At 39.5% G+C, this 13,846-nt stretch overlaps 1 protein-coding gene across 4 annotated transcripts in view; it reads right to left on the reverse strand.

Annotated features, from left to right (window-relative positions):
• HTT (huntingtin) overlaps window positions 1–13,846 on the reverse strand; it is a 165,625-nt gene that overhangs the window by 92,512 nt on the left and 59,267 nt on the right. For all 4 annotated transcript variants that reach the window (XR_011437274.1, XM_023638468.2, XM_023638466.2 and 1 more), the window contains 12 exons: window positions 13,586–13,697; window positions 13,197–13,334; window positions 11,875–12,033; window positions 11,685–11,782; window positions 10,405–10,544; window positions 9,301–9,364; window positions 8,950–9,050; window positions 5,844–5,990; window positions 3,918–4,038; window positions 2,358–2,434; window positions 1,538–1,689; window positions 271–473 (listed from right to left, as the gene is read on the reverse strand). Coding sequence is in view for 3 of the 4 variants with exons in the window: in XM_023638468.2 (XP_023494236.2) it covers window positions 271–473; window positions 1,538–1,689; window positions 2,358–2,434; window positions 3,918–4,038; window positions 5,844–5,990; window positions 8,950–9,050; window positions 9,301–9,364; window positions 10,405–10,544; window positions 11,685–11,782; window positions 11,875–12,033; window positions 13,197–13,334; window positions 13,586–13,697 (1,512 nt within the window). In the remaining variant the exon portion in view is untranslated. The remainder of the gene's footprint in view (window positions 1–270; window positions 474–1,537; window positions 1,690–2,357; window positions 2,435–3,917; window positions 4,039–5,843; window positions 5,991–8,949; window positions 9,051–9,300; window positions 9,365–10,404; window positions 10,545–11,684; window positions 11,783–11,874; window positions 12,034–13,196; window positions 13,335–13,585; window positions 13,698–13,846) is intronic.

Raw genomic sequence — 13,846 nt, forward strand, 5'->3', positions numbered from 1 at the left:
CAATTCTGAGCTTTCCTGGCTAATCCTGACAGCCTAAAAGGAAAGCTAGCTTTTTTCCCTCCCAGAGGTAACAGTAATTAAAGATGATACCAAAAGGGCTACAAACTGGATGAGTAAATTTTGGTGTTAAACTTAGCATCATAATATGACCAATTTTGTTCATTTTAAGCAAAAGAGAATAAGGCAGGGACAGAAGGTAAACAAAGGCATGTTTGGAACCTATGGAGTCATCTGGATTACATTAAAACACCTGTCCAAGTAACAAGTTACCTTTATTGCTGGTCCAGGAGCCACATCATCCAAGACATGTGCACAGATATTAATCACCTTCAGCAGGTGGGAGAAGAGCTGCTCAACCATGGGCACTAGGGTCCGGTCACCCAGAGCTGGCCAGATCTCTTCCTGTTTGGTGGCTGCTGGGTTGGCCTCTTCTTCAGAGGTCCATGAACTTCTTAGAGATTTGGGGGCACTGGCTGTGACAAAGACACATGCATTATCTCCCCACCTCCACAGTGTGGGGAAAAGAAATTGCTTAGAGAATGTAAGTCATTCAGACCCATGTACATTTAGAGTCTGCAGGATATCTCTACCTGAGGGTCAACTGATACCTCAAATTCAACAGGAAATTGACATTTCCCCCCCCAAATAGTGTGCCCAATTTCCATGAATGTCACCACCATACACCCACCCAGGATGTGACAGGCATCCTAGGCCTCTTCTTGAACTCTACAACCAAAGTTTGATTGGTGATCAAGGCCTGATTCTGCCTCCTTCACTCTATTTCAAGTCTCATCCCCCAAAATTTCATAGACATTATCTTGTTCGGACTCTACGTCTTGCCTTAACTACAATTAACCTCCTGAGATTCCCTACCTTCTCCTCCAACCCACTTTCAAGTCAGCTGAGGTCTTTTAAAGTACTAATCTGACTGCTAGTCCTCCTTAATGGAGCTGGTAACACCCCACACCCATCAGTTTCAATGGGCCCCTCCTTCCTCACCAGTCACATTCTCCATCCTAGTCCTCACCCTCATGCGACATCCAAAATTACTTACAGTTCTCAAATGTCACACAATTTTTCATGTCTCCAAGCCTTCGCATGTGCTCCGCCCTCCAACTGGTGTGCCCTTCCCTGCCAGCTCATAAATCCTGTTTCCCATCCTAATCCCCAAAGGAGAGTGATATGGCCACTCTGTGCTGCCATTGTCCTTTAGTTTACATATGTCCCCACTAATCTACATTTGACTTGAGAACGGAGTTCACACATCATACTTTCTTATAGCCCTGGTGCCTGTGACAGTGCCTGGCTCATGGTGCCCATTAAAATTAAATTAGAAATGAGTTCACCTATAGCTAACTGAGGGGCCAGACTGAGAAAGGCACAGAACAGCTGCCTACAGTACACATTTATGCATGTTGGTAACCACAGGAATAAGCTATGGTCTCATGTTCTTCCTTCCTATGCCCATCACCCCTACCTCCAAAAGGAAATCAAAAGCTGAAGCCTTAGAATCCCTGTTCCAACTCAGCGCCAATACCTGCAAGCAAGTTTCCAGCCAAAATCAAAGCATCTTGATGGGCTGAGAGATCCAACGGGAACCACGCTGACGACAGCAGGGTAAGGATCATCGTGGCCATCCCAACAGTACAGCTCTTTCTGGCCTCATCTGAGGCACTCAGAGGGGGCACTCTGGAGGCACACATTTGCAAAGTCGAATTACAGAAAAATTTTATTTATTTATTTATTTTCTTTTTTTTTTGAGGAAGATTAGCCCTGAGCTAACTACTGCCAGTTCTCCTCTTTTTTGCTGAGGAAGCCTGGCCCTGAGCTAACATCCGTGCCCATCTTCCTCTCCTTTATATGTGGGACGCCTACCACAGCATGGTGTGCCAGGCGGTGCCATGTCTGCACCCGGGATCTGAACCGGGGAACCCTGAACCAGCGAACCCCGGGCCACCGAAAAGTGGAACATATGAACTTAACCGCTGCGCCATCGGGCCAGCCCCTAAATTTTTAATACATAGTGAATAATTTTGGAGAATAAAGCCAATCAGAAAAGTCCTCTGCCAGCATACGCAAAGTCCCTTACATGAGCCTGCAAACACACCCTCAAATCCTCCAAAATGCTCAAAAGCATGCACTTGACATCCACGAGAATTACAGCAAAGCCAGCGTCTCCCCACAGCCCTATCACTGGGTTCCCATACAACTAACAGGGCAGAAGCAAGTATTCCGTCTGGTATTTTTCCAAAAGGTCAAACTGGTAAAAGACCTAACGAGAAAGAACAAAAGGGATGCCAATAACTACGTCTGTACCACCTAATCGTAGATACTCATTTGCTGAGGAAAATACATACCCACAGTGCCACCCCAAACTCCAAACGCAAACTGGAAAGGCAGTTGAAAGAAGACACAGAGCTTCACAGCATCCAAACTAAGGAAGAGAGGAGCAGTGAAGTCACACCCACACACCAAAAAGGTTTATTAAATTGAACTTCCTTTACCTTTTATAAAAAGTACAAACAATGAAAACAAAATTGAGATCTGTGTCTAACGATAGGCTGTCTGTCCCACCACGGTACACATTCATACCTGAAAAGACGCAGCTGTACAAGTGAAATACGCGTTTTAAGGGAGAGTCAGTTATATCCCTGTGAAGACAGGCCAGCAGTGGGGGCTCCTTGTGCCCGAAACTGTAACTGTCCTGTGCCACCCTCTTGGCCTGGAGTGCCCTCCCTGCCCCTCCCTGGTCTGCTCCTGTGCTCAAGCTGACTAACGTCCATCTCCCTGACCTGACCACAAGAACCACAGGGCAGGGATCTACTTTATTTTTACATCCCAAGCCAAGAACAGTGCCTGACACATGTAGGCCACAATAAACACAAATAAATAAAGTTTATATTTTGAACAAATCAGGGGAAGACCAAACTACAGAGCCCAAAGAGCCCAAACAATATTTAGGTTTGAAAGGCTCTTACATACTTATGAAAATGGCCTAAGTATAATTGTCTGAGTTTTCTACAACATGCAAACATTTCTTCTGTAACATAAAATAAAACACATGGTTTAATATGATAGCAAATTAACACTACTTCTGCATAATATTCTTTTTCCTGATTATGAAAGTTATACTTGTTCATTTCAGAAAATTTGTAAATATTGGAAAAATATAAAGAAGAAAACAAAAGTCATTCATAATCCTAAAATTCATTTTGGCAATTTCCTGCCCATCATTTTCCTGAGTATATGAGATATGTATATATGTGAATATTATTTTTCATAACTGAGATCTGACTAGACACAAGCATAGTTTTGTACTGTGCCTTTTCCACTCAATATTATAACCCAGATATCTCTCCATATCATTAAAAATTCTCCAAAGCATAATAATAAAGAGGTGCATAACAAATATACTACCACATACACAGAATTTAGTCATAATCAGAATCTAATCATTATTGGACACTATGGTTCTTTTCTAATTTCAGCATCATAAATAATGATACAGATAATTATATTATACAAAAATCTTTGTTAGCATTTCTGATTCTTTCCCCTTCTATATTATATATATATATTATATATATATATATTACATAGTCACTGAGTCAATTATAACAGAGATATTTTAAACTTCTGCTATATTACCAATTCAGATTACGGTAGTTTTTATTTTCATTTTTATATCTTCCTGCATTGGCTGAATTTTTTTTACAATGAGCATGTATTACCTTAATAATCAGGAAAAAAATAGCTGTTTACATTCCTTTTGGAATAAACCAGGATTTTGTTCAGAGAAGTACAATTTCTTAGTAAGCCCCACTTATAAGACTCTAATACAAGCATTTTACCATTGAGAACTGACCATACAAACTAATGAAAATTAATTTCATTGAGACCAACCCAAAGAGACTTACTGTGAGCGCTCGCGTGGTTGATGTGATTAGTTCATGAGAAACCGCTGCAATAACTCTCGAGAGGTTATTTTCCATAGTGACATCTGTTATGCTTGGTAGTAAGTTATAGCCTCTATATATTCTAATAAGAAAAATACAGAAACTTAAAATCTACTATTAAAGCTTATAATATTTTCAAAATTCAAATAACATTTAAAAGTTTAAGATTAAAGGCTACGAGAAGTGAAAGCAGTCTTGTAACTTAAAGAAAGACTGTACATAAATCTGGTCATTATTCTGGAAAGATGGCTGAAACGACCCCTCCCTTCCTCCCAGTGTGCCGCAAACACCTCCACCACAGCACCGGAGCAACACGCTCCTCACAGCCTTGCCTGCAATCTCTCTACACGCCCAAAGCCACCCATTTTCCAAACTTTAAGTTAAAAGAAATACTGCACGAAGTGACCCCTGATTCCAAGACAAAAGAAGTCCTCTCTCCACTACAGGACTGCCGGGGCACTTTTTCCAAATTCCATTCACGGCACAGAGCAGTTTCGAGCCCTCACAGTAGCTACACACAAACTCTAACTCCCCACTATATAAATGAAGCCCAAGCAGGCAGGATTCACGCTGGGTTCAGTCTTGTGTCCCTCAGTGTCCTGTCCACAGAGGCATTCAACAACAAAACTAAGACTAGTATTTTACCTTCTCACATAACTTCTAAAACAGCAGGTAGCTATGCTGCAAATATAGCTGCACAATAAGTAACTATGTTTATCATCCAAGAACCAAATAAGCAGAGCCAAACGTCAAGAGGATAGCTTAAGCTTGGAACTGGGAAAATTTTCGAAGTAGTAACCAATTTTAACAAAATATTATACTCATCTCTATTGGCATCTAAATACTCATTTTCTGAAACGACATTTAGAAAGAGCAACTTACTCTAAGCTTGTCAAATTCCTGATAATGAAATACTCTTATATTGCTTCTGCTTATCTTAAAGGAATATTTATCCTGAATTTTTTCAAAGAGAGAAAATGCCAGTTTAGAGGTTACAAAAGGAAAATTCGCCGGGAAGACAATATGAAGGTAAACAAGAAATTATTCCATGTGTGTTTTTTTAAGCAGGCTTTATATGATAAGAGGTGATATTTATTTAGGAATAAAGACTTCAAAATTTGACAAGCTGAGTTCCAAATTCAGAACAAAAGCATCAGGTGAACATTTCAGCTTAGAAGCCATTAAGTTCAAGTTTTTAAAAAAATTGCCACTCAGCAGAGAGTTACCATATAAAACTAATTTTTAAAATAAAATTTAAAAAACAGAGTTAAAAAAGCATAATAGTCTTCTTATCACTTCTGCAGCCCTCTTGGTAAACTAAAATTCTAAAGAAAATCATAACTTCATTAAGGCATTTCTACTCTAATTACTTTCATAGTCTATGCTGCTCATCTGAGAATCAGACGAGAGTGGGCTATGTAAGGCCATTTGAAATTGTATTTAAAAACTCCTCACAACAAATGTGAACAATAATTTTAAATCACTGAACTAGTGGATAACTCTAAATAACACTGACACTTTTTAATAGCCTGCTCACCTAAAAATTAACAGGCATGACGTACCCGAGCTCTTCATAGCTAGCACAAATAAAGTGAAAAATTTAAAGGACAGCTTAGTAGATAAGACATAGCATTGGAGTCGTGTAGAACACTACACTCATCACTAGGCAGCTTGCAAAGAACAAACTAAAAGATCTACGGTATCACTGCTGTGTGACTGCGGCAGAGCTTAAAGAGGAGGGGTGGTAAATCCTGAAAAGGAGAAACAGCCTATCAAAGGAAGACAACCTACTCAAACATTCTCAAACCCAAAGCTTTTTTTCTAGGCAATGCTGTGTTTTAGATTAAAGCCCTAAGACAATGTCAGGACATCAATAGGTTAGTGTACCTGGTTATCGTGCTGACGGAGAAGTGAGATGGAGGCTGCGTCTCATGCATGAGAAGTTTCAGGTAAACACTGCTTTGATCTCTTGCCACAGCCACTACTGGATCAGCTTGTCCTTGGTCACATTTATAAAACAGCTTTGGGACAAGCCTAACATAAAAGCGAGGTTTATTTACTTAAGAAAGTACATGAAACTCACCTGTGATTCACCACTCCTCTCTGTGAAGGTGGTTAAGCCTAAAACACCGTCTGCCCACAGAACACCACTTTCCTTTTTCAGAGGCGACGTTCTTTAAGCTCAGCAGAGCAGGGGTCTCTGATCACAGGACTACTCACCCACACACCCACTTTGAAATAACTAGGTGCTGTATTTTCTTTTTGTCTATCATAGAATTAAGTACCCTTCTCTAACATATAATTCTTGCTTTGATTAAAAACCAACAACCTTGAAAGTTCTCTTTCTAATCACCTTGACCAACATCAACATGTGCATTAACCCACTATCCATAGAAAGCACTAGAGCAGAGAACAGATCTGAATGCCAGGGGCTGTCCCTCACTCATTTTTCCAATTTTGCCTGCAAAACCATCCCATACATTCCCAGACAGCAAAGCTCCAGCTGTGACTCCTCACGAATCTAAACTGAACTCAAAGGCAGAATATGGCAAACATTTCCTAAAGGAACCAAAGGCCTCATTTCTGCAATCAACACTCAGTGCATATTTTGCATGACCGTATTGCTACACTTACGGATGGGGTGTATAACTTTTAGAAACAATCAACTATTTATTACATTGGTTTACAAACCTAAATATCTAATTAAAATCTCTTTCCTCCATGGAGAATTGGTCAACAGTACAATTTTTTTCCTAGGGTATTATAAATTGCTATCATTTGTAGAAAATGGTTAAGATCCAAAGTCTTTAATTAGGCAAGTCATACAGACCCAGTTAACTACATGAAAAAGCACACCTCACAAGCAATCACAGAAATGCAAATGATAACACCACAAACTGAAAGGTTATACGCCAAAATGTAACTTTTATTTTCTTTGAATAGTTTGATTACAAAGATTTTTATTTATTTTTTTATACTTTCCCTAAATTTTATTCAGTAAACATGTATTATTTTTAAAACAAGTTAAAAGTTATTTTTTGAAAAATAGCAATTTCTGCCTAAATAATGGACACAAATTTAACTTTTTTTGAAATATTTGTTGTGGTGAGAAGACTCAGGCACAATCATATTCTGGTAGTGGCAATATAAATTGGTATGTTCCTAGAGAGTAATTTCACAAGTACCAAAACCCATACAAAATCCACCTCTAGGTATCTACCCAAGAGAAATGAAAACATATGTCCACACACAGTCTCATAGGCCAGTGTTCAAGCAGCATGGTTCATAGCAGCCAAAAAGTAGAAATAATATCAATCATCTGCTGAACAGATAAATAAAATATGGTATTATCCATAAAATGGATAAAAGGAATAAGCTACTGGTACATGCTACAGCATGGATGAACCTCAAAAACTAAGTGAAAGAACTCAGATGCAAATTCCAACAACTGTATGATCCCATTTATATAAAATGTCCAGAAAAAGGCAAATCACTAGGGACAGGAGGTAGATTAGTAGATGAATTCCCACTGTGGGTGGGAACTGGCAGTTACTGCAAAAGGGCACAAGGGATCTTTTTGCGATGGTGGAAATGTTCTAAAATTGGATGTGGTAATGGTTACACAAATTTGTAAGTTTACTAAAATCATTTAATTGTACACTTAAAATGGGATATAAAATTATACCTCAATAAAACCACTAGAAATTTTAAAAAAAATCATCAAAAAGCTTGGCCTAGTAACTCAACTTCCAGGAATTAATTCTAAGAAACAAAAGATACATAAACATGTACGTATAGCAACAGTATTACTCATTATTCAAATCAAAGTAAACTTAATATTCAACCAAATAATATTTATATAAAAATTTAGCACAACTACATAGTAAAAAAATGGCTACTTGGGGCTGGCCCCATGGCCTCATGGTTAAGCTCGGCGTGCACTGCTTTGGTGGCCCAGGTTCGGCTCCTGGATGTGGACCTAGACCACTTATCAGCAGCCATGCTGTGGTGGCAACCCACATACAAAATACAGGAAGACTGGCACAGATGTTAGCTTAGGGCGAATATTCCTCAAGCAAAAAGAGGAAGATTGGCAACAGATGTTAGCTCAGGGCCAATCTTCCTCAGGAAAAAAAAAAAAGGCTACGAATTAAATTTTTTTTTGTGACGATGATTTGCTCTGAACAAACATCTGTTGCCAATCTTCCTCTTTTTTTCGCTTGAGGAAGATTAATCCTGAGCTAACATCTGCGTCAATCTCACTCTATTTTCTAAGTGGGTCATCACCACAGCATGGCTTGAAAAGTGGTGTAGGTCCACACCCAGGATCCAAACCTGTGAACCTGGGCCGCCAAAGTGGAGCGCGTCACACTTAACCGCTATGCCACAGGGCCAGCCCCAAAATTTCTTTTTTTAAAACAATATTTATAGCCTTTATTTACCTCACACTATATGAAATGTCATGCATGTCATATTTCACTACAGAAAAATGAATGTATCTGAATACAGGGTGCTGTCCCAGAAAACACTGGTGGTTAAAAGTTCTTTTTTAGAAGAGTATTTGATAACAAGAAGATGTTTACTATATTACAAACTTGTAAGTATATTTTGTCCCAATTTTGAAAAAGAAACTCATACACAGGATATACAAAATGTTAACAGTGCAAAATGTTAAGTGATTATCTCCAGTGGTAAAACTGAAGGTGATTTTTATTTTCTCTTAGTGCTATTCTCTATATTCCAAAATTTTGACAATGAAAGTGCATTACTCTTACAATAGGAGGTTAGTGTTCTGTTGTTGTTTTATCATATTAGACCCTTACAGTAGGAAATAATATCTTTTTTGATAGTTTAAGAGTAGCTGAAACAGTGAGCCCAAAAGATTTATGAATACTGCCCAAATACTCTGAATTTTTCCCTCTCTTCTTACTCCCATACCATTTAGTACTTCAACCAAAAAAGGGAATAAAGAGAGAAAATATTTGATAAGTACCTCATTAATGAAGCTGCAGCAACATGTCGCACCCTGGGGTCTTCATCCCCAAGCAAATAGATGACAACATTATTGAGCACTCGTTCTTGCAGTTTTAACCGCTTTAGAGAGAAGGATAATAAAAATAGATATAATCTCTGTATTTAACTAAATTTTAGGTAAGATATTTTGGAAACCCAGTGAGGAAGAACTCAAGATCACTAGTCTTAAATTCACATATACAATCACAACTTTCATGATATAAATTGTGAAATAAATCTAAAACAGGATGCAGTCAGAGAAATTCTAAGCCACTAGGGAAGTGGAATTCCTGGAGGCTAAAACACAGCCTCACGAAAGTGAACTGCTTACCCCTGTGTAATGATGAGCCCCTCTGTGTATGTTTTCCGCTTTTGCCTCCAAAAAGCTCACCAACCTAACGAAAGAACATATTTAACAATGAAATACTTTAGTTACTCACAAACACCCAGTGATGGCCTGCGAGACAGACAGACAGAACGATGAGGAAGGCTGGCTCCAGAGTGTGTTAAGCCAGCTGCAGTGGAAGGCTCTAAGAGGCAGCACTTACTTAAAATAACAGAAAGACTAATAATTTTAAAACAAGCAGAATTTATATTCCTCTCAGAATTCTACTCAGTAACACAGTACTAAGTAAATTGTTTTTCTTCAAAATAAACATCTACTATTTTGAAAGACTCCAAGTGGCCTACAGAATTAGCTCAGACACCTATCAAAGAAGGTGTGAGAGCTGAGATTCCCGCACCTTCCCGCTGATGCAGATGGGGCTGTGTGGCCTCGGGCAAGTTTTCACCCACCCTTCCTCTGTGACGTGGAGGTGAGAACAATCCCTAATTCACAGAGATGTTCTGAGGATGAAAGAAAATAACCCTAGCACCGAGCCTGGCATGTAATAGGCACTCTAAATGATGGATTAACAAAACAAAAATCTGGTTACATAACAAAAGAAAATTTCCCTTCTAAAAGAAAGCATTGGAGGAAACATCTCGAAGCAAAACTTACTCTTAGAAAATGAAAAATTGCAAGATATCAAAAGTTATTTTTAAATTTAAACAAAATACAAATCAGCTATTTGATCTAAGCTCAATATAATGATGAGTATATTCCTTTTTTAAACAAGCAGAATTGATATAAACTAAATTATTTTAAAAGTTTGAGCTCTTTTATTCTCACCATTAAGGACACTAAAATGACTAAGACCACCAGAAAAGTCCACTCCTCTGCCTATATTTAAAAATTACAAAAATAGGGCAAAGTCGAGGAGGAGAAAATCACTATCAGCTATCTAAACTCCTCAGATTTCTGATGCACAGCTTCCTTGATAACCATCACTACTTGTATTGACTGATCCTTTCAACTGATCCCAGGCCTTTCAATTCTTAGTTCAAACTTCTGAGTAGCTTTGGTGCATCAACATAACGAACCTCATTCGCTTACCTAAAGTCGATCTCTGCAAGAGTTTCCAAAAGCTCTGTCCTCACCAGCCAATAGGAACTATTCCTCAGAGTCAGCACATCAGTGATCAGCTGCAATCCGAATTCACTATAGCTGCTGCTACAAAGACTCATGACGCAGTGCTGAAACACACGGCCACCGCAGGATGGCGGCAGGGTTAGCCTCGTGCTGTAGCTGCAGCTGGATGGTTGATGACATCACTCTCATACATACCTATTTTGTCTTTTCTTAACTGCAACAGGGATGTTGCACTTTTTCCACATCGGTCAGAAATATTTATAACATATAATTTATCTCAGTAAACTCAAGTTGAAAAGTAAATGTGTCCCTTTCACATAACTTTGCTTCTTTCTTCCTCTCCTTCCTGCCTTTGTCATGGTCTCCACGCCCAGACACCAACTTCACAAACATTTATCAGTGGTAAAGAGGGAGACCGTGTAACACTGCACCACCGCCACTTCTGAAACAAATCTCAGACCCAGGGCAGGGACACGGGACCCAAGGCCTTTTTGATGTTACTGTGTACTTCACTGTACAAGGGGACAGGAGAGGGCCCCTGTGGTGGTAGTTCCCTTCCCTGCACCTTCTGAGCACAGATGTGGGCATTTCCACACACAGGCTGATTCGTGCTGACTTTGGGCCAGCAACTTCACTGTGATGCCAACAACTTCCTTCTGCTCCAGGAATGACAGACCGGCTGAAACTTGGCAAACATTTGGAACTAAAGAACAATTCTGGCCAGGCCATGAAATTTTAAAAAGGGAAGGTATCCAATAAATTTGACAACTGTAGGGTTTTTGTTTTGATTTTTACTGTTGTTGACTTGTCAGTCATGATTTAGGAAACAGCTGATATATAAAGGTTTGACACACTACCATTTACAGGACTGAGGCTACTCCACTGATACAAACATCAGAGGTGATTAAAGAACCTCCAAAGCTCACTCTAACTCGCAGCACTCTGTGGGCCTGAGAGAGCTGTTTTTTAATTCAACAGGTTTTACACTTAATGTTAAACAAGGTGTATTTCAAACAAATACTCTGAGAGTTAAAACAAACTAAAGTCTATTAAACCTTAACTTCATTGGCAATGTTTTCCTTTTAAAGCCAAGTGGTAGATACAATATTGTAACAATATGTAAACATACCATATACAGCTTTAGAATGTCTGGAAATATTTAATATTAAACTCCAATTTTAATTGTAACAATGGTAAAATCTCCACTAATTAAAGAAATGATTTCCACAAATGATTATGCTTACCCTCACAGCTGTACAAGCCAACTTGCAAGTAACAGAAGATTCATCCTTCAAAGTTTTCTGCAGCAAAGGAATGCAGTCCACCAGAGAAAACGTATTTCCTGATCAGAAGAGCAAGCAACAAATACCTTCATGTAAACTTGAATTTGAGAATTCTATCTAAAACAGACACTACTGAAAACTGGGCTGTTACCTGTCAGTGTTCTAACGGTGGCCACCCAGTCTCCCACATGGAAGCGGGACCTGCTGAGGATGGAGTAGACAAGGGTCCCACAGAGAATGGCTGTGGCTCCTCTGACCTGCGGATCTCCATGGTCAATGTAGTTCAAGACGTCTGAGACATACTGCTCCTCTGCAGGGATAAATTGCCCATCCACTGTACGAGTCCCCACCATCAACTTTTATTTTATTTTTAAATTTTAGTATGTTGTATTTTCATTTTCATTTGCCTCCAGGTATTTTTTTATTTCTCCTTTGATTTCTTTCTTTTTTTTTTAATTTTGTTTTTTGAGGAAGATTAGCCCTGAGCTAACATCTGCCACCAATCCTTCTCTTTTTGCTGAGGAAGACTAGTCATGAGCTAACATTCATGCCCATGTTCCTCTACTTTATATGTGGGATGCCTGCCACAGCATAGCTTAACAAGTGGTAAGTAGGTCTACACCCAGGATCCAAACCAGCGAACCCAATGCCGCTGAAGCAGAATGTGTGAACTTAACTGCTGCACCACCGGGCTGGCCCCTCAACTCTTAATTCAAAATAAAAGCTTAATTCTCAGGGGATTAAAAAGGGGAGGGGGGTGCAAGACGGCGATCCATATCCAGAAAAGACTTGAATATAATAACCATGAGTGGTAAAAAGTATTTTGGGGTTTGAAGATTCTAGATTCATCATATCCCTGATATCACTTCAACACAACAGATTTTCTGGATTATAATCCCAGGTTGTCAGCCAATAATCAAAATTCCAAGACTTTATTTCAAAAAAAGATTAGAGAAACTCAAGCTAGTCCACACCTACTTAAAAGAAATTCAAAAGCACAAGTTTGTCCCCTCCCCCAAAGAAAAAGAGAAGGCGGGACTCTGGTTTCAGAAGCACAGTTCTCCCCAACATTTACTCCATAACGGCCCGCGTCCCAGAACGGGCGCCATGCGTGACTGGGTCTGCTGGTATTTCAGCCGGTCCCAGTTCCCGCTTGTCTGAGTGTGAACGTCTAGCCTGCTTGAGTGTGACTCAAAGCAATTTTAATTATACACAATTTCTGCTTCTGGTATAAATCCAATACATATGTAAAGTGGCTCTTACGTTCCCAAATTTCTATTCATTTGTGTGTTTCAACTAAACATCACATCTACAGGGAGTCCAAGAAGCCAAAAACATTACTATTCGTGTGTTTTATGGAGAGCTACAACAGTTCAAATGCCACAAATTAACTCAAAAAAACTTATTAATCTAAAACAAAACAGCCAAAATAATGATTAAACATGAGGAATGAGATGTGAACTTTTAACATACCAGGGTATTCCGTGGTTTCAAGAGGTACTTTATAAAGTTTGCTGAAGAAAGATTCTGGATGAAGGGCCACAGCAGCTCCCACACAGCTGAGGGCCAGCGCCTTCACACTGACCCTCACGTCCCTGTCCGGAACCAAGGCTGCAAAGAAACCACCTGGGTCACCTTCAGCTTAAAAGCAGTAAACATTTAGTTTCCAAACAAAGAAAACTAGACCCACTAAACCAGCTCCCCCATCAGCCCCTCTCTTCTCCTGTCAGCTAGTGAAAACAAAGCTCACCCCTAGATTCTACTCCCTCCGCTCAAGAACAAGGCACAAAATTGGCCACCAAGTTGACCTCTGACACCTCAAGTTCCTTCCTTCAACTTTGCACCTGCCCTTCTATACTTACCATTTTTTTCCCCAGTTAGCAAAAACGAAGCAGACAAAAGGCGGACACAGTGGATGAGAGGAGCAGAATCATCATCAGCAGATCGTCCTATGTCTCCTTTGATCCGGCAAGGCTAGAACACAGGAACTGACATTGTTTGTCTTATAATCAAACAATCAACACATCTGCTCATTAGTTCATTCAACAACTAGTTCCAGCACAGCAATTATGCCAGGCTCCAGGGACACAGAGATGCCTCTCTGTGCCCATAGACATGCCTGA

This window comes from Equus caballus, chromosome 3 (genome assembly GCF_041296265.1).
Source record: "Equus caballus isolate H_3958 breed thoroughbred chromosome 3, TB-T2T, whole genome shotgun sequence".
Lineage (NCBI taxonomy): Eukaryota > Metazoa > Chordata > Mammalia > Perissodactyla > Equidae > Equus > Equus caballus.